The 20,999-nt window shown below is 36.6% G+C and overlaps 1 protein-coding gene across 2 annotated transcripts in view; it reads right to left on the bottom strand.

The window, feature by feature from the left end:
* LOC144452979 (dynein axonemal assembly factor 3-like) overlaps positions 1-20,819 on the bottom strand; it is a 28,616-nt gene extending 7,797 nt beyond the window's left edge. The window contains exons 1-6 of one of the 2 annotated variants that reach the window (XM_078144226.1): positions 20,668-20,819; positions 16,950-16,976; positions 12,235-12,341; positions 9,708-9,895; positions 5,802-5,948; positions 1,754-1,970 (exon numbers count right to left, since the gene is read on the bottom strand). In XM_078144226.1, coding sequence (XP_078000352.1) covers positions 1,754-1,970; positions 5,802-5,948; positions 9,708-9,895; positions 12,235-12,341; positions 16,950-16,976; positions 20,668-20,734 — 753 coding nt within the window. In that variant the 5' untranslated portion in view covers positions 20,735-20,819. Of the gene's footprint in view, positions 1-1,753; positions 1,971-5,801; positions 5,949-9,707; positions 9,896-12,234; positions 12,378-16,949; positions 16,977-20,667 lie in introns of both variants that reach the window. The other variant, XM_078144225.1, reaches the window with a different exon arrangement.
* Between the last annotated feature and the right edge of the window lie 180 nt (positions 20,820-20,999).

Here is a 20,999-nt window from a genome sequence, read left to right as displayed (position 1 = left end):
CATTTAGAGGGCTGATAATCCCTGTAAACATTTAGAGGGCTGATAATCCCTGTAAACATTTAGAGGGCTGATAATCCCTGTAAACATTTAGAGGGCTGATAATCCCTGTAAACATTTAGAGGGCTGATAATCCCTGTAAACATTTAGAGGGCTGATAATCCCTGTAAACATTTAGAGGGCTGATAATCCCTGTAAACATTTAGAGGGCTGATAATCCCTGTAAACATTTAGAGGGCTGATAATCCCTAAACATTTAGAGGGCTGATAATCCCTGTAAACATGTAGAGGGCTGATAATCCCTGTAAACATTTAGAGGGCTGATAATCCCTGTAAACATTTAGAGGGCTGATAATCCCTGTAAACATTTAGAGGGCTGATAATCCCTGTAAACATTTAGAGGGCTGATAATCCCTGTAAACATTTAGAGGGCTGATAATCCCTGTAAACATTTAGAGGGCTGATAATCCCTGTAAACATTTAGAGGGCTGATAATCCCTGTAAACATTTAGAGGGCTGATAATCCCTAAACATTTAGAGGGCTGATAATCCCTAAACATTTAGAGGGCTGATAATCCCTAAACATTTAGAGGGCTGATAATCCCTAAACATTTAGAGGGCTGATAATCCCTGTAAACATTTAGAGGGCTGATAATCCCTAAACATTTAGAGGGCTGATAATCCCTGTAAACATTTAGAGGGCTGATAATCCCTGTAAACATTTAGAGGGCTGATAATCCCTGTAAACATTTAGAGGGCTGATAATCCCTAAACATTTAGAGGGCTGATAATCCCTAAACATTTAGAGGGCTGATAATCCCTGTAAACATTTAGAGGGCTGATAATCCCTAAACATTTAGAGGGCTGATAATCCCTAAACATTTAGAGGGCTGATAATCCCATAACATTTAGAGGGCTGATAAACATTTAGACATATCAAGAGTACAGGTTAAAATACAATCATGGCAACCACACCATAACTCTCACTTGTTTTCACTTACCACTTTCATGAAAAGTCCCGATGTTAGTGTTTTATAGTCACTTACCACTTTCATGATAAGTCCTGATGTTAGTGTTTTATAGTTACTTACCACTTTCATGATAAGTCCCGATGTTAGTGTTTTATATTCACTTACCATTCATGATAAGTCCCGATGTTAGTGTTTCATATTCACTTACCATTCATGATAAGTCCCGATGTTAGGGTTTTATATTCACTTACCACTTTTATGATAAGTCCTGATGTTAGTGTTTCATATTCACTTACCACTTTCATGATAAGTCCCGATGTTAGTGTTTTATATTCACTTACCATTCATGATAAGTCCCGATGTTAGTGTTTCATATTCACTTACCATTCATGATAAGTCCCGATGTTAGGGTTTTATATTCACTTACCACTTTCATGATAAGTCCTGATGTTAGTGTTTTATATTCACTTACCACTTTTATGATAAGTCCCGATGTTAGTGTTTTATATTCACTTACCATTCATGATAAGTCCCGATGTTAGTGTTTTATAGTCACTTACCACTTTCATGATAAGTCCTGATGCTAGTGTTTCATATTCACTTACCACTTTCATGATAAGTCCCGATGTTAGGGTTTTATAGTCACTTACCACTTTTATGATAAGTCCCGATGTTAGTGTTTCATATTCACTTACCACTTTCATGATAAGTCCCGATGTTAGTGTTTTATAGTCACTTACCACTTTCATGATAAGTCCCGATGTTAGTGTTTCATATTCACTTACCACTTTCATGATAAGTCCTGATGCTAGTGTTTTATTAGGGCATTCATAATCGCCTTCTCTAGGTTCAAATGCTATACCATTAGATCTCCATTGACAGTATTCATGAATATTAATAATCTTTGCCCCCTTCTCACTTAGTTTCATGCTATGGTCCCAGTCAAACGCACCACGTTTAGAGTCGTACCGAACACCAAGGTGTTGTCGTACTCTCTTATCCCTAGAACAAAGGCAACATAAACAAATTGTTACAGCAAGACAGGAGTATAAAAGGCCCCCTAACTTCATGGGGTTATCATCAAACTTGAATGCATTCAATGAATAATGCAGCAATTCCTCTATCAAAATCCATGACAACAATTAGCAGCTGGTGATTTTGGTAATAAATTTGGTATGTGTGGATGTCTTGGGAGTGTGTGTTTTGTTACAGAAAGTTGATATCTATACATGCTATATATAATTTTGGGCAAAACATGACATGACAGGGGCTTGTTCCTTACTTGTACTGACAGGCCATAACACTACTGGTAACATGAAGCTCCACATGCACTCACGTTAATCACTCGGGCATCCCGTGACGATCGCACAATTTTTGCGTGTTTGGCAAAGTACGGAAATCCCATGATGACTCATTTAACTCACCCGAAATCCTGTGATGACTCATTTAACTCACCCGCGGGCCAGCCGGGTATGAACATATTTTCTCGCGAGCTCAAGTTACTACACTTTGAAAATCCTGTGGGCTCACTTTACACATATGTATACATAATGGTACATGTACATCTCTAATTATTATGTCTGTGAGAATATTTTTGTCTTGGTCACTTTTCTAAAAGATCGATTCACATACGATTTTGATTTGTTATGTACATGTACATGTACATGGATGATAGTCGCAGCGATGCACTTGTCTGAAAACAGGAAGTTCAGTATCACAACTGATCGTCTCGATCAGTGTTAAGTACATTTGCTGTATTTTGATGTACAATTACATGTACAAGCTTTTGTGGTGGTGTTATTTCTCCAGTACCTACCATTTAATCAATGCTTCAGAAAAATGACTTATGAACACTTAGTCCTCATAGCATAAGAGGTGAACGCCCACTTTGTCACACATGTACATTTAGATTGGATTGATACTCGTAGGACAATCGCGAGGCAAATTTACTATTGCAATGAAAATGCAATTATCTTTAAGACCTCGACATCTGAATCGCAAATAGTTTATAATCTTCTTTGAGTTTAGAACTGTATTTAGATTGGCTAAATAGCGAGTATATAATTGGTAAGTTTTTCTTTTCACTAAAGACAGTATATTGGAATGGCGAATAGTTTGTAAACTTCTTGTAGTTTAAACGATATTTAGATCGGCTAAATAGCGAATACACCATGGTGATTTTTTGTTCATTTTCACTAACTTTAAAGGCCAGATATCGGAATGGCGAATATTTTGTAAACTTCTTGTAGTTTAAACGATTTTTAGATCGGCTAAATAGCGAATATGCCATGATTATTTTTTTTTTTCACTAAGGTGGTACATTGGAATGCAAATGGCGGATAGTTTATTAAATTCCTATACTTTAGAAAAGTATTTAGATCAGCTAAATTATAGTAATTGGTAAGTTTTTCTTTTCACTAAGGGCAAGATCTGAATGGTGAATAGGTTTTAAACTTCCTTTAGTTTACAATGGTATTTAGATCAGCTATTAAAATAGCAAATATATGATGGTTATTTTTTTTCATCTTCACTATAAAGGTGGGATATCGGAATGGCAAGTAGTTTTTAAACTTCTTTTTCTTTAGATCGGCTAAATATAGGAATATGTAATTGGTAAGTTTTTCTTTTCACTAAGGCGGGACATCTGAATGGGGAATAGTTTATAAACTTTTGATGGCTTTGCATACAACTGATTGGAACATCATGTTGTTTTCACAAATGATTGTTAACTGTGCGCATATCAAATTTCAATCCAAGTCACACACCTGTTATATGATTATATCACTTTGACAACACAACACTGGCCAACTAGACACCTTGATAATGACCACTCTAAATACTAAAGCAGTTGTACACAAACATACACATCATACCACACGTGCACAACTACTATTTCATTAGTACAGCTGTGTTAAACATAGGTAAATTGATGATGAACTGTGTTTGCAATTGAAATCGGGATTAATAATTCTTTTATTTCAATTAAAACAAGGGTTTGTCACATACATTCCTAAGAAAAAAATGAACTTAAAAAATTTCTGTACAGACAAAAGAAACTATTATACATTATACCAAGTTGGACGACAAGATGTCTAGTAGTGATGTCAATGACGGGTTGATATCAAATAAACTTATTACAATTCAAAGGAATAAAATTTGTATGGATCAAGAGTCTGCATCACTTGTCATAATACTTTAATAGTAAAGTATGTTTGATATATTTCTTAAGAATAGCATTAATAGTAATGGTAACGGTACGCAGAGATGACAATCTGAATATCACGTCATTGTATGCAAATATTATGAACTTCGATCCAATCAACTATCTCAAATGACTAGTGACGTGAAACTTGACATAAATAAGAATTGTGATATGCTTAACATATTGAGAAACACCCCTTTCCTGGGCTATAACTGTTGTAACTTTTAATGTTTCTGAAGATGATCTGGGTTGGATTATCTCGGCTGGACGATCTTTCTAATCAATCCAGCTGGACGATCTATGTTATCCATCAATGACCTCATCAACAATGTGTTTGGATTCAGACCTTGACGAGCTCTAGCCACGTGCATGTCGGCAATTCATTTCATGAATGAAATCTTGACACGGCTTCCAGTTATGTTTCTGGTTTACTGCAGCTGTGGGATATTGACGAAAGGAACATCACTTTATGAAAGCCACTATGTCCTTGTCAAGGCAACCTTTCCCCTGACTGCCTGAGATGTTTCTTGAGTTTCTCTCATCCTCCAAGAATAGGAGTTTGTTAAGATTGGCAGCAAAGTTGGGCTGAGAATGGCTTTGTTCCTGGATTTCTAATAGCTTCTTATCAGATATCCCATAATCTTGCCATTCCCGGTCCAACATTGTGTCATCTAAATGCCCCCTGTCCTCGGGGGATATCCGTGGACCATCACCTTCCATACTGCTTCTTCATTGGCACATCTTGCCATTTTCACATCCACATGCCGGTCTACTAGTTACAGCTGCGATCAGCGCTAAGATTGCTTGGAGTATCTTGTCTGTTTCCCTTAGTGATGGTGTTGGTGTACATGTATCTGGTGGTGATGTGTGTCGTTGTCAATGGTGGTTTGTTGGTGTATCTGGTGGTGATGCGTGTCGTCCTCAATGGTGGTTTTTTGGTGTATCTGGTGGTGATGCGTGTCATCGTCGCTGGTGGTTTGTTTGTATATCTGGTGGTGATGCGTGTCGTCGTCTATGGTGGTTTGTTGGTGTATCTGGTGGTGATGTGTGTCGTCAATGGTGGTTTGTTGGTGTATGTTTCAGGCAGTTTGATGAAGGTTTGAGAATACCTCCCATGAATTTTAGGTAGTTTGATGAAGGTTTGAGAATACCTCCCAGGAGTTTGAGGCAGTTTGATGAAGGTTTGAGAATACCTCCCAGGAGTTTCAGGCTGTTTGATGAAGGTTTGAGAATACCTCCCAGGAGTTTGAGGCAGTTTGATGAAGGTTTGAGAATACCTCCCAGGAGTTTGAGGCAGTTTGATGAAGGTTTGAGAATACCTCCCAGGAGTTTCAGGCAGTTTGATGAAGGTTGGAGAATACCTCCCAGGAGTTTCAGGCAGTTTGATGAAGGTTTGAGAACACCTCCCAGGAGTTTAAGGCAGTTTGATTAAGATTTGAGAATACCTCCTAGAATTTTTTGGTGGTGTTCAGGATATCTTCACAGTTTTTACATACACATGAAACCATCCTAACCTCAGATAGCTACAGGAAGTTTTATGATGCAAATACAATTATGGGTTATTATCTTTTAATGGCAACTTACCAATGATCAGTACAATTATGGGTTATTATCTTTTAATGGCAACTTACCAATGATCAGTTATATCAAACACTTTGATGTCTGGATTCCTCCAAAATTTCATAATGGCTTCTAATTGGTCTCTCTCTTTAAATTTGAGTGATGATAAATCTAATACTGGCATCTCTTCATTCATGTAATCTAAATCTGTAACATACCTACAAACAATATAATGACAAACATGGCATAAATTAATAAGTATCAAATTATGTGTCCCATCATAAGGTCTGCAAAAGTATATGGGTGATAATCTCAGACAAGCAAATGTAGATGGGTGATAATCTCAGTCAAATAACTAAGTATATTTTGTAGTCCCTGGTGTAGTAGATATCTGACTATCTCAGTCAAATAACTAAGTATATTTTGTAGTCCCTGGTGTAGTAGATATCTGACTATCTCAGTCAAATAACTAAGTATATTTTGTAGTCCCTGGTGTAGTAGATATCTGACTATCTCAGTCAAATAACTAGTATATTTTGTAGTCCCTGGTGTAGTAGATAACTGACTATCTCAGTCAAATAACTAAGTATATTTTGTAGTCCCTGGTGTAGTAGATATCTGACTATCTCAGTCAAATAACTAGTATATTTTGTAGTCCCTGGTGTAGTAAATAACTGACTATCTCGGTCAAATAACTAAGTATATTTTGTAGTCCCTGACATAGTAGATATCTGACTATCTCAGTCAAATAACTAAGTATATTTTGTAGTCCCTGGTGTAGTAGATATCTGACTATCTCAGTCAAATAACTAAGTATATTTTGTAGTCCCTGGTGTAGTAGATATCTGACTATCTCAGTCAAATAACTAGTATATTTTGTAGTCCCTGGTGTAGTAGATAACTGACTATCTCAGTCAAATAACTAGTATATTTTGTAGTCCCTGGTGTAGTAGATATCTGACTATCTCAGTCAAATAACTAGTATATTTTGTAGTCCCTGGTGTAGTAGATATCTGACTATCTCAGTCAAATAACTAGTATATTTTGTAGTCCCTGGTGTAGTAGATAACTGACTATCTCAGTCAAATAACTAGTATATTTTGTAGTCCCTGGTGTAGTAGATAACTGACTATCTCAGTCAAATAACTAAGTATATTTTGTAGTCCCTGGTGTAGTAGATATCTGACTATCTCAGTCAAATAACTAGTATATTTTGTAGTCCCTGGTGTAGTAGATATCTGACTATCTCAGTCAAATAACTAGTATATTTTGTAGTCCCTGGTGTAGTAGATAACTGACTATCTCAGTCAAATAACTAGTATATTTTGTAGTCCCTGGTGTAGTAGATAACTGACTATCTCAGTCAAATAACTAAGTATATTTTGTAGTCCCTGGTGTAGTAGATATCTGACTATCTCAGTCAAATAACTAGTATATTTTGTAGTCCCTGGTGTAGTAGATATCTGACTATCTCAGTCAAATAACTAGTATATTTTGTAGTCCCTGGTGTAGTAGATAACTGACTATCTCGGTCAAATAACTAAGTATATTTTGTAGTCCCTGACATAGTAGATATCTGACTATCTCAGTCAAATAACTAAGTATATTTTGTAGTCCCTGGTGTAGTAGATATCTGACTATCTCAGTCAAATAACTAAGTATATTTTGTAGTCCCTGGTGTAGTAGATAACTGACTATCTCGGTCAAATAACTAAGTATATTTTGTAGTCCCTGACATAGTAGATAACTGACTATCTCACCCAAATAACTAGTATATTTTGTAGTCTCTGGTGTAGTAGATATCTGACTATCTCAGTCAAATAACTAAGTATATTTTGTAGTCCCTGGTGTAGTAGATATCTGACTATCTCACCCAAATAACTAGTATATTTTGTAGTCCCTGGTGCAGTTGATAACTGACTATCTCAGTCAAATAACTAAGTATATTTTGTAGTCCCTGGTGTAGTAGATATCTGACTATCTCACCCAAATAACTAGTATATTTTGTAGTCCCTGGTGTAGTAGATATCTGACTATCTCAGTCAAATAACTAAGTATATTTTGTAGTCCCTGGTGTAGTAGATAACTGACTATCTCGGTCAAATAACTAAATTAGTAAGTATATGTTGTAGTCCCTGGTGTGTAGATATCTGACTATCTCAGTCTATCTCAGCCAAATAACTGGCATTACTACAGATATCTGACTATCTCAGTCTATCTCAGCCAAATAACTAAGTATATTTTGTAGTCCCTGGTGTAGTAGATATCTGACTATCTCAGTCAAATAACTAGTATATTTTGTAGTCCCTGGTGTAGTAGATATCTGACTATCTCAGTCAAATAACTAGTATATTTTGTAGTCCCTGGTGTAGTAGATAACTGACTATCTCGGTCAAATAACTAAGTATATTTTGTAGTCCCTGACATAGTAGATATCTGACTATCTCAGTCAAATAACTAAGTATATTTTGTAGTCCCTGGTGTAGTAGATATCTGACTATCTCAGTCAAATAACTAAGTATATTTTGTAGTCCCTGGTGTAGTAGATAACTGACTATCTCGGTCAAATAACTAAGTATATTTTGTAGTCCCTGACATAGTAGATAACTGACTATCTCACCCAAATAACTAGTATATTTTGTAGTCTCTGGTGTAGTAGATATCTGACTATCTCAGTCAAATAACTAAGTATATTTTGTAGTCCCTGGTGTAGTAGATATCTGACTATCTCACCCAAATAACTAGTATATTTTGTAGTCCCTGGTGCAGTTGATAACTGACTATCTCAGTCAAATAACTAAGTATATTTTGTAGTCCCTGGTGTAGTAGATATCTGACTATCTCACCCAAATAACTAGTATATTTTGTAGTCCCTGGTGTAGTAGATATCTGACTATCTCAGTCAAATAACTAAGTATATTTTGTAGTCCCTGGTGTAGTAGATAACTGACTATCTCGGTCAAATAACTAAATTAGTAAGTATATGTTGTAGTCCCTGGTGTGTAGATATCTGACTATCTCAGTCTATCTCAGCCAAATAACTGGCATTACTACAGATATCTGACTATCTCAGTCTATCTCAGCCAAATAACTGGCATTATACAGATATCTGACTATCTCAGTCTATCTCAGTCAAATAACTGACATTACTATAGATATCTGACTATCTCAGACTATCTCAGTCAAATAACTGACATTACTACAGATATCTGACTATCTCAGACTATCTCAGTCAAATAACTGACATTACTACAGATATCTGACTATCTCAGTCTATCTCAGCCAAATAACTGGCATTACTACAGATATCTGACTATCTCAGTCTATCTCAGCCAAATAACTGGCATTACTACAGATATCTGACTATCTCAGACTATCTCAGCCAAATAACTGGCATTACTATAGATATCTGACTATCTCAGTCTATCTCAGTCAAATAACTGGCATTACTACAGATATCTGACTATCTCAGTCTATCTCAGCCAAATAACTGGCATTACTACAGATATCTGACTATCTCAGCCAAATAACTGGCATTACTACAGATATCTGACTATCTCAGTCTATCTCAGCCAAATAACTGGCATTACTACAGATATCTGACTATCTCAGTTTATCTCAGTCAAATAACTGGCATTACTACAGATATCTGACTATCTCAGTCTATCTCAGTCAAATAACTGGCATTACTACAGATATCTGACTATCTCAGGCTATCTCAGCCAAATAACTGGCATTACTACAGATATCTGACTATCTCAGTCTATCTTAGCCAAATAACTGACAGTACTACAGATATCTGACTATCTCAGTCTATCTCAGCCAAATAACTGACAGTCCTACAGATATCTGACTATCTCAGACTATCTCAGTCAAATAACTGACATTACTACAGATATCCACATGGTAAATTATTAATAATTTCATTTTTTTAAAGATGTAATAAAAGATTTTGTAGAATATTCCTGGGGACTTACCTGATAAACTTGTTGGCTTGATTGATGATATATTGATTGGAATGTGGCCGTACATGTGAGTTCCCAAAAATTTCAAGAAATAATTCAGTTTTTTCTTGTAAACCCATCTGTGGGGGTGACTGTAGTGCTGTCGTCAGTAGCAGCATATGTCTGGCATAGATCTCTAAGTTATTCTCTACAACATAGATCTGAATAGCAAATATATATCTCTAAGTTACTCTCTACAACATAGATCTGAATATCAAATATAGATCTCTAAGTTATTCTCTACAATATAGATCTGAATATCAAATATATATCTCTAAGTTACTCTCTACAATATAGATCTGAATAGCAAATATAGATCTCTAAGTTATTCTCTACAATATAGATCTGAATAGCAAATATATATCTCTAAGTTATTCTCTACAACATAGATCTGAATAGCAAATATAGATCTCTAAGTTATTCTCTACAATATAGATCTGAATATCAAATATATATCTCTAAGTTACTCTACAACATAGATCTGAATATCAAATATAGATCTCTAAGTTATTCTCTACAACATAGATCTGAATAGCAAATATAGATCTCTAAGTTATTCTCTACATTATAGATCTGAATATCAAATATATATCTCTAAGTTACTCTCTACAATATAGATCTGAATAGCAAATATAGATCTCTAAGTTATTCTCTACAACATAGATCTGAATAGCAAACATAGATCTCTAAGTTATTCTCTACAACATAGATCTGAATAGCAAATATAGATCTCTAAGTTATTCTCTACAACATAGATCTAAATAGCAAATATAGATCTCTAAGTTATTCTCTACATTATAGATCTGAATAGCAAATATAGATCTCTAAGTTATTCTCTACAATATAGATCTGAATAGCAAATATAGCTCTCTAAGTTACTCTCTACAATATAGATCTGAATAGCAAATATAGATCTCTAAGTTATTCTCTACATTATAGATCTGAATAGCAAATATAGATCTCTAAGTTATTCTCTACATTATAGATCTGAATAGAAAATATAGATCTCTAAGTTATTCTCTACAATATAGATCTGAATATCAAATATATATCTCTAAGTTACTCTACAACATAGATCTGAATATCAAATATAGATCTCTAAGTTATTCTCTACAACATAGATCTGAATAGCAAATATAGATCTCTAAGTTATTCTCTACAACATAGATCTGAATAGCAAATATAGATCTCTAAGTTATTCTCTACAACATAGATCTAAATAGCAAATATAGATCTCTAAGTTATTCTCTACATTATAGATCTGAATAGCAAATATAGATCTCTAAGTTATTCTCTACAATATAGATCTAAATAGCAAATATAGATCTCTAAGTTATTCTCTACAACATAGATCTGAATAGCAAACATAGATCTCTAAGTTATTCTCTACAACATAGATCTGAATAGCAAACATAGATCTCTAAGTTATTCTCTACAACATAGATCTGAATATCAAATATAGATCTCTAAGTTATTCTCTACAACATAGATCTGAATATCAAATATATATATAGACTCTGAAAGTTAGAATATTTCCTAGAACATGCAAAGATTTATGGGAAACTGTGAAATAACATCCCATTTATCACAATGTGTGTCAACACATTAAGATTGTAAATATGATGTCATTTCTTAGGTTAAAGTGTTCCAGATAGACGATTATATACCATTGTATAGTGTACCAGACTATTATATACCATTGTATAGTGTACCAGACTATTATATACCATTGTATAGTGTACCAGACTATTATATACCCTTGTATAGTGTACCAGACTATTATATACCCTTGTATAGTGTACCAGACTATTATATACCCTTGTATAGTGTACCAGACTATTATATACCATTGTATAGTGTACCAGACTATTATATACCCTTGTATACAATCTACTAGACTATTATATACCCTTGTATAGTGTACCAGACTATTATATACCCTTGTATAGTGTACCAGACTATTATATACCCTTGTATAGTGTACCAGACTATTATATACCATTGTATAGTGTACCAGACTATTATATACCATTGTATAGTGTACCAGACTATTATATACCCTTGTATACAATCTCCTAGACTATTATATACCATTGTATAGTGTACCAGACTATTATATACCATTGTATAGTGTACCAGACTATTATATACCATTGTATAGTGTACCAGACTATTATATACCATTGTATAGTGTACCAGACTATTATATACCCTTGTATAGTGTACCAGACTATTATATACCATTGTATAGTGTACCAGACTATTATATACCATTGTATAGTGTACCAGACTATTATATACCCTTGTATACAATCTACTAGACTATTATATACCATTGTATAGTGTACCAGACTATTATATACCATTGTATAGTGTACCAGACTATTATATACCCTTGTATAGTGTACCAGACTATTATATACCCTTGTATAGTGTACCAGACTATTATATACCCTTGTATACAATGACCAACACTAGGAGGTATCTGCCATTTACTTACATTTATTTTTTTCTTACTGTATCGATGTTTTCTTGAAATTGTTTTCAGAATATGACGACAGTCAGCAGCTCCAATCAATAAAATATTCAACACATTGTGGGTACTGTCTTTGATATCAATGTTATATAATGCTGGAATAATATCTAGAAATAAAATAAACAAAGATATTCAGGAAATAGGATTTGCTATAGTATAGGTAAGTATATTATACTTCTACATGGTACACGACTTTAGTAAAATATTTTGGTAATTGATCCCAAGAGATTCATAAACTCAGTATCATAACATTATGTGTACTTCAGTGAAATATCTGTATATCATTATGTCCAAATGAAACATTATATACAATGTCGTGTATATTGTAATCTCTAGTTTATACTTGAAATATATATAAACTTATACAAAGTTATCTAGCAAGTTGCTAGATTTTAATTATAGTACTAATGAGAACATTTTAATCATATAGTGATTAATTCAATTGATACTACACAATATGCTATTGTGTAGTCGCCCCTATGATAAAATTGATGAAGGCCAAGACTCACACTTTTCTCTTTGTTCTGTATCCCAAGTCTGGCATTTATTTGTGTGTGCTGGGAGAAAGCTGGTTGTGTGTGTGTGTGTGTGTGTGTGTGTGTGTGTGTGTGTGTGTGTGTGCGTGCGTGTGCGCTGGGGAGAAAGTTGGCAATGTGTGTGCTGGGGAGAAAGTTGCATGGGTCAATTTGTGTGTGTGCTAGGAGAAAGCTGGCTATGTGACCAGTCCTGGATGGAGTGTCCATTTAATAACATGTGAAACAGTAGTACTATTCATTTATCTCATTTATACACACAAACCAAACTGAATGTGTTTGACTGTGATTTGTATACCCTGGTGATTCTACCGTCAGATATACTGAGTACCTTGTCTACACACAAACCAAACTGAATGTGTTTGACTGTGATTTGTATACCCTGGTGATTCTACCGTCAGATATACTGAGTACCTTGTCTACACACAAACCAAACTGAATGTGTTTGACTGTGATTTGTATACCCTGGTGATTCTACCGTCAGATATACTGAGTACCTTGTCTACACACAAACCAAACTGAATGTGTTTGACTGTGATTTGTTTACCCTGGTGATTCTATCGTCAGATATACTGAGTACCTTGTCTACACACAAACCAAACTGAATGTGTTTGACTGTGATTTGTATACCCTGGTGATTCTACCGTCAGATAATACTGAGTATCTTGTCTACAGTACATCTACATTGTACTCTATGGTACTTTAAAACATTAAGTCACTCTTATTCTTCTTGAGTTTCATAAATTTGGTTGATATATTATTCCCCGTTTTTTTCTTTAGTCAAAGATAACAGTTTGGTGATTTCTCATCATTGACTGAAAGTGACAAGGCCCCTTAGGTTAAAGTCATAGTTTACTTGACTGAACAAAGAAATATATTGGAGAATAATACTGTACAATGTAACATGATTCATTTGCATAACAATTACTTGTATGTAAGAAAATGTCCATTGTTTTGTACACACGTCTACTAATTAGGCCCTTATACATGTGATCTACAGTGTGTCTGTGATTTACCCCGCACTAAATACATACAAAGACTTCTTTAGTTTGTGTCCTGGGAAGTAAATTGAGATATAATAGCAATATAACACATACATATATACAAGGTGTTTAATCTTTGGGAAAACACTGCAGTACAGGAGGGCAACACAAAACTTTCTCACTGGTGGATGCATTGTAATGCCATATTGACAGTAAACTGTATGCATCGGGATGTTGAATGGTGAGATAGCCAAACCATGTTTGATCACACACACTCTTAGTAGTCAATTTGCACATATGGTACAGACAGTACAATTGGAATTCAACTTGTGAATGAAGTTTAGTTAATGGTCTCTCTGTCTAAAACACAACTCATCACATCACCTTATGGTGAGAAATGACTCAAATATTGTGATAACAAATGATAAAGTCTGACTTTTACAACACAAATTTCATATCTACTAAAGTGTTACACAGTTCTTTTTCAACACTTGGGTAATACATGTACTTCTAATCTTATCAAATGTTATCACACTGGCTTGGGAATATATAAAAAAATGAAATCACAAATAATTAGGTTTAGGGTAAGCTAGTTTGGGCAATTAATGTGTTGTTACTTCCAGAAAGCCAGTATCTCCTAAGTAACATGCCATTGATGCATAGCATTGTGACTCACAACTTAAAGTCAAAAACCAGTGGACCGATTGCCATAATATTTGGTGGGTGTATTACCTAGGGTGTCTAGTTGGGAAATTGTTCAAATCAAAATGATCTTACTACCAGTGTGTGATTTTTGGTCGAAAACTACTGGGTAGATCAGTCTGAAATTTGGTGGGAACATTCTTAGGGGTGTTTAGATTAAGAATGGTTCATGACATGATGATTTCATTACTGAAGTACAAATTAGTTGTAAAAATGTGTCTTTTTGGTCAAAAACCTATATCTCAAAAAATATTTGGTCAATGAGATTGAAACTAGGCAAGATGTTTCTAGACATGTTATTCAACTCCCTGGGGAGCCTACAATCCATTGTAGCCATTTAAGCACATAGGATTAAAACCTTCACATTGCAACCTACATCCTACCAGGTCCCCAGTTACACAGCTGGGTTGACTGAGGCACAGTTGTGGTTCAAATCTTGCCCAAGGACTTTAGCCACTCAGAAACAAACAGCAGGCAGCAACAGGGCTTGAACCTGCAACCTGCAGATTCCAAGCCGGTCACACTAACCCTTCACCCATCATGACTCCACTTGCAACTCACTGTTACCAAAATGTTGAATAAGATGCTAAGCCTTCATACTGGTAGTCTTACTACAAAAAATATCATAGATTTTATAGCTTAGAAAATGTACCATTATTACTATTATTCATTGGTAAAATATTTGTACCAAAGTCCGGTGTATCGGAGAGAATCTTTGATTCACATTTACAATGTATTGCCTACTCCATCTAACACTGAACCTCGCTTCCAGGGTCGGGTATTGCCTACTCCATCTAACACTGAACCTCGCTTCCAGGGTCGGGTTTTCACCTACTCCATCTAACACTGAACCTCGCTTCCAGGGTCCAGTTTTCACCTACTCCATCTAACACTGAACCTCGCTTCCAGGGTCGGGTTTTCACCTACTCCATCTAACACTGAACCTCGCTTCCAGGGTCGGGTTTTCACCTACTCCATCTAACACTGAACCTCGCTTCCAGGGTCCAGTTTTCACCTACTCCATCTAACACTGAACCTCGCTTCCAGGGTCCAGTTTTCACCTACTCCATCTAACACTGAACCTCGCTTCCAGGGTCCAGTTTTCACCTACTCCATCTAACACTGAACCTCGCTTCCAGGGTCGGGTATCGCCTACTCCATCTAACACTGTACCTCGCTTCCAGGGTCGGGTATCGCCTACTCCATCTAACACTGAACCTCGCTTCCAGGGTCAGGTATCGCCTACTCCATCTAACACTGAACCTCGCTTCCTGGGTCGGGTATCGCCTACTCCATCTAACACTGAACCTCGCTTCCAGGGTCGGGTATCGCCTACTCCATCTAACACTGAACCTCGCTTCCAGGGTCCGGTTTTCACCTACTCCATCTAACACTGAACCTTGCTTCCAGGGTCGGGTATCGCCTACTCCATCTAACACTGAACCTCGCTTCCAGGGTCGGGTATCGCCTACTCCATCTAACACTGAACCTCACTTCCATGGTTGGGTATCGCCTACTCCATCTAACACTGAACCTCACTTCCAGGGTCGGGTTTACAATGTATCGCCTACTCCATCTAACACTGAACCTCACTTCCAGGGTCGGGTATCGCCTACTCCATCTAACACTAAACCTCACATCCAGGGTCGGGTTTACAATGTATCGCCTACTCCATCTAACACTGAACCTCGCTTCCAGGGTCGGGTTTTCAGTTAAAAATTTGACCAGGTTTCTGATGACACTGTTAGGAAAATAATTCTTAAATCTGCCACCAAAACTTGTGATCTTGATCCTTTTCCAACTGGTTTACTAGTTGAATGTCTGGATACATTGTTAAACTTGCTAACATCTATGATTAATAACTCACTCTATTCTGGTTCTTTCTCTATTGTCTTCAAAACTTAATTTGTAACATCTCTCCTAAACAAAGCATCCCTTGATCCAAATGGACGAAACAACTACTGCCCTGTTTCAAACTTACGCTTTCTTTCTAAGCTCTTAGAGCAAATTGTTCTTCAAAACTAATCAATTATCTCAAGTCAATAAATTTATTACATCCCCTTCAATCAGCATACAGACCATTTCACAGCACAGACACTGCACTTATTAAAATTATTTAAATTCTCAATGACCTTCTCAGTTCCATGGACAATGGTAAAATCAGTATTTTACATGTATTCTATCATAGTCTTCTTTCTGATTGTCCTAAGATTCTTATTAACAAGATACAGAATGCAGCCACACGCCTTGTGTGCAAAGCCACAAAGTTTGACCACATATTGTATTCAGGTATTGTCTAAGGATTTTAAATTAAAATTGTATTATGAAACTCAGAGAGTGTGTGTGTGTGACTCAATATACATGTACATTGTCAAACATTATTTCTGTGGACTTTACATGTATGTGGGTACATGTACACCCCACCCACCCACACCTGCAGTAGGTACATGTACACCCACACCTGCAGTAGGTACATGTACACCCACACCTGCAGTAGGTACATGGCCATTTTTGCATATAGTTTAAATGAAAACTTAAAGTGTTTGTTAACATCTAATGGTTAGTTAAATTGTATTGTGGTTTTACTGAATTCAACAATAATGTGTACTCACAATTCAAGCCTACACGTTGAGTTAGTTTAACATGTAGAACCCCTATGCCATTGAATGGGATGGGCACTTACAAAGGCTTTCCTAATTGTCCTGAGTACATGCATGTATAGTGGGCTGAGCTATAGTTCTAAGGAAAACAATACGGGCTAATCATGTAAGATGAATATATACAATTGCTTCCCACTGGTGTCAAAGGCAACTAACAAATCAACCAGACGTACATGTAAGAGCTAAATACCAAATGAGACATGAGACATATATGGGTCAGCATCTAGTGTTTTTCATAAGAATTGTTACATAAGGGTACCACAGATTGATTAGGGATCAGCCTAGACTTAGCTGGAAGCTATTTCTTGTTTCCTCATTTACCCCTCTTTTCATATTCAGATTCACTTTACTTTTAAATGGTTTGTAATCAGATGAGTTCTTTCCATCACAGTGAGAACACATACATACATACATACATACATACATACATACATACATACATACATACATACATACATACAAACATACATACATACATACATACATACATACATACATACATACATACATACATACATACCTACATACATACATACATACATACATACATACATACATACATACATACATACATACATACATACATACATACATACATGTATGAACATAAATTAATCCTGGAAAAATGAAACTGTTATTTTGCAACCATACATTTGTATTTGGAGATATTCTCTTCAAGTTGTGACAAGGGTTTAATATTAATTGTTAATTCTATTTTCATGTGTTCATGTACTTTATTCATTTTGCATACTTTATTTACCATTAGTATAGTTGTCAAAGTGGTTTTCAGTCACTCTCCATCTCGCTAAATACAATCATATGTATGATGGGCTGAGGTGCTGTTATGCAAAATGAACTGAACTGACCTGTAATTATTTCTACAAATGTATATGTAAGGTGAGTGATGTATAAGCAGTCACCAAATGAAAGGTGAGTGATGTATAAGCAGTCACCAAATGAAAGGTGAGTGATGTATAAGCAGTCACCAAATGAAAGGTGAGTGATGTATAAGCAGTCACCAAATGAAAGGTGAGTGATGTATAAGCAGTCACCAAATGAAAGGTGAGTGATGTATAAGCAGTCACCAAATGAAAGGTGAGTGATGTATAAGCAGTCACCAAATGAAAGGTGAGTGATGTATCAGCAGTCACCAAATGAAAGGTGAGTGATGTATAAGCAGTCACCAAATGAAAGGTGAGTGATGTATCAGCAGTCACCAAATGAAAGGTGAGTGATGTATAAGCAGTCACCAAATGAAAGGTGAGTGATGTATCAGCAGTCACCAAATGAAAGGTGAGTGATGTATCAGCAGTCACCAAATGAAAGGTGAGTGATGTATAAGCAGTCACCAAATGAAAGGTGAGTGATGTATCAGCAGTCACCAAATGAAAGGTGAGTGATGTATAAGCAGTCACCAAAATGAACTGAACCACTCCTACTCAATTCCAAGGCACTGATAAACAGCACTCCTAGTGGCAAAACTATAAATGTATAACACTTTTGTTTATCTTTGTAAGTGGCTCAATGTCCTCTGGGTAACAAACAGATGCTGTTTTGTTATATACATACAAAATGCACATGTTTATTGTTTTCATACAACAATAGGACCCATATAGTACATTGCACTATAAGGTCTTAGTCTAGAACTATCAACCACCCACACCAGTCCTACCTGATTGTCTGCAATTTGCTAGACACTAGTCTGGGGATATACATGTACATACACCCACAGATTGAGAATGATTGGCTAGACAACTAAAGAAAGGAGTCACTGTTTTTTCTCAATGGTTACAGTGCAGTGTTAACAGTGAACGTGAGGTAGACATAGCGTGGCGTGAGCATGAGGCAGACATAGGGGGTGTGAACTCGAGTACAGATGCATGCACTGAGTGAATGTATGAGTGTGAACAGGCAATTTATTAACAGTTACTACTGTAAACACAGCATCAGTGATTTGTCAGTCATCATTTTCTGTTCATATCATTCCAAGCTTATCTGTAGGGTGACAAAATTAAATTTCAGCTTGTCTAAGTCAGATCAATGTGGTGTGCATTATCATGCCAAGGCAGTGTATATCACATGGTATGCATGAGGCAATCTGATTGGTTGTAGTGTTGATGTACAAAACGACGAAATTAGCTATTCAGGAATAACCATATTGTATGTGAATGGAATCACGGCCTCTTGGCAGTGCGTCTTGGACAGTGTCGTAAAAGAGGCGATGGTTTACCACGACTACTTGGCAGTGTGTCTTGGACAGTGCCGTAAAAGAGGCGGTGGTTTACCACGACTACTTGGCAGTGTGTCTTGGACAGTGCCGTAAAAGAGGCGGTGGTTTACCACGACTACTTGGCAGTGTGTCTTGGACAGTGCCGTAAAAGAGGCGGTGGTTTACCACGACTACTTGGCAGTGTGTCTTGGACAGTGCCGTAAAAGAGGCGGTGGTTTACCACGACTACTTGGCGATGTGTCTTGGACAGTGCCGTAAAAGAGGCAGTGGTTTACCACGACTACTTGGCGATGTGTCCTGGACAGTGTCGTAAAAGAGGCGGTGGTTTACCACGACTACTTGGCAGTGTGTCTTGGACAGTGCCGTAAAAGAGGCGGTGGTTTACCACGACTACTTGGCGATGTGTCCTGGACAGTGTCGTAAAAGAGGCGGTGGTTTACCACGACTACTTGGCAGTGTGTCTTGGACAGTGCCGTAAAAGAGGCGATGGTTTACCACGACTACTTGGCGATGTGTCCTGGACAGTGTCGTAAAAGAGGCGGTGGTTTACCACGACTACTTGGCGGTGTGTCTTGGGCAGTGCCGTAAAAGAGGCGGTGGTTTACCATGACTACTTGGCGATGTGTCCTGGACAGTGCCGTAAAAGTGGCTACATTGTAACTTATCAACTAACTAACTAATCCACCAACCAACAAGCCATCATACATGATAGTTCCCACTGTTTGGGAGCTGTTGATCCCTGTTTTGATTGTAACACTTCTTGTCTGTTATAGGTGCAATCACAAACTGACATGCATATGTACCTAATACTAATAGTATACTACCCTTATACCAAGATTGACTGAAATTGATCTGCTCAGATATGTTTGCCAAATGGCTCCATACATGAACAAGACATAACAGAATGGCTGCCTAGCAGTCCTGTCAGATCATATTGTGACACAAGTTAAGGTATAATAACGAAAGACTGAAGTAAGTATTATGATGGCGGTATAAGGGGGGATTCTGTTGGTTGTTTCCTGATTGTCTGGGGCATTGCAGGCACCAGCACAAGCATGACAAGTCCATACACAGCAAGTGAGAGCTGAACACCCCAAACTTAGCCTACATTAGCTGCAATAATTGTAAAAGCCCTCAAAATCACAGCAAACGCCACAATTATTGCAGCTTGGTCCTACATTGTATGACCTACCTAACTACTGGTACTACTAGTAGTACTACTACACTAGTCATGCTAGTGGTAGGAATTACTAGGAAGTAGTGTTTTGAAATGGGTACGATTTCTTTACCTTTCTCCTGAAGGTCCAACGCTGGACTGAACCCCCAGAAGGTAATTGCTCCAAAACCATCGACCATATTCGACAATTTGCAATACGAGCAACAAAATGCAGTTACTATGGGAAACTGTCAACAACCACGAAAGCGCACGACCAAACAGGTGATCTGATAGTATCCAGAATGCAAAGCGTTACTATAGCTGGAGTTGAATTTTTTCACTTCCGCCATATATCATAATACTTTATTCTGTCTCTTTGAGGGTTGAAATGTATTTCAAAATACTCTGAATACTATGGTAACGCCTTTCAGATCATATATATTACTGCATGTAGCCAATTTTGTG

The sequence above is a fragment of the Glandiceps talaboti genome, chromosome 23 (assembly GCF_964340395.1).
Source record: "Glandiceps talaboti chromosome 23, keGlaTala1.1, whole genome shotgun sequence".
Lineage (NCBI taxonomy): Eukaryota > Metazoa > Hemichordata > Enteropneusta > Spengelidae > Glandiceps > Glandiceps talaboti.
This window is presented reverse-complemented; position numbering and strand designations above follow the sequence as displayed.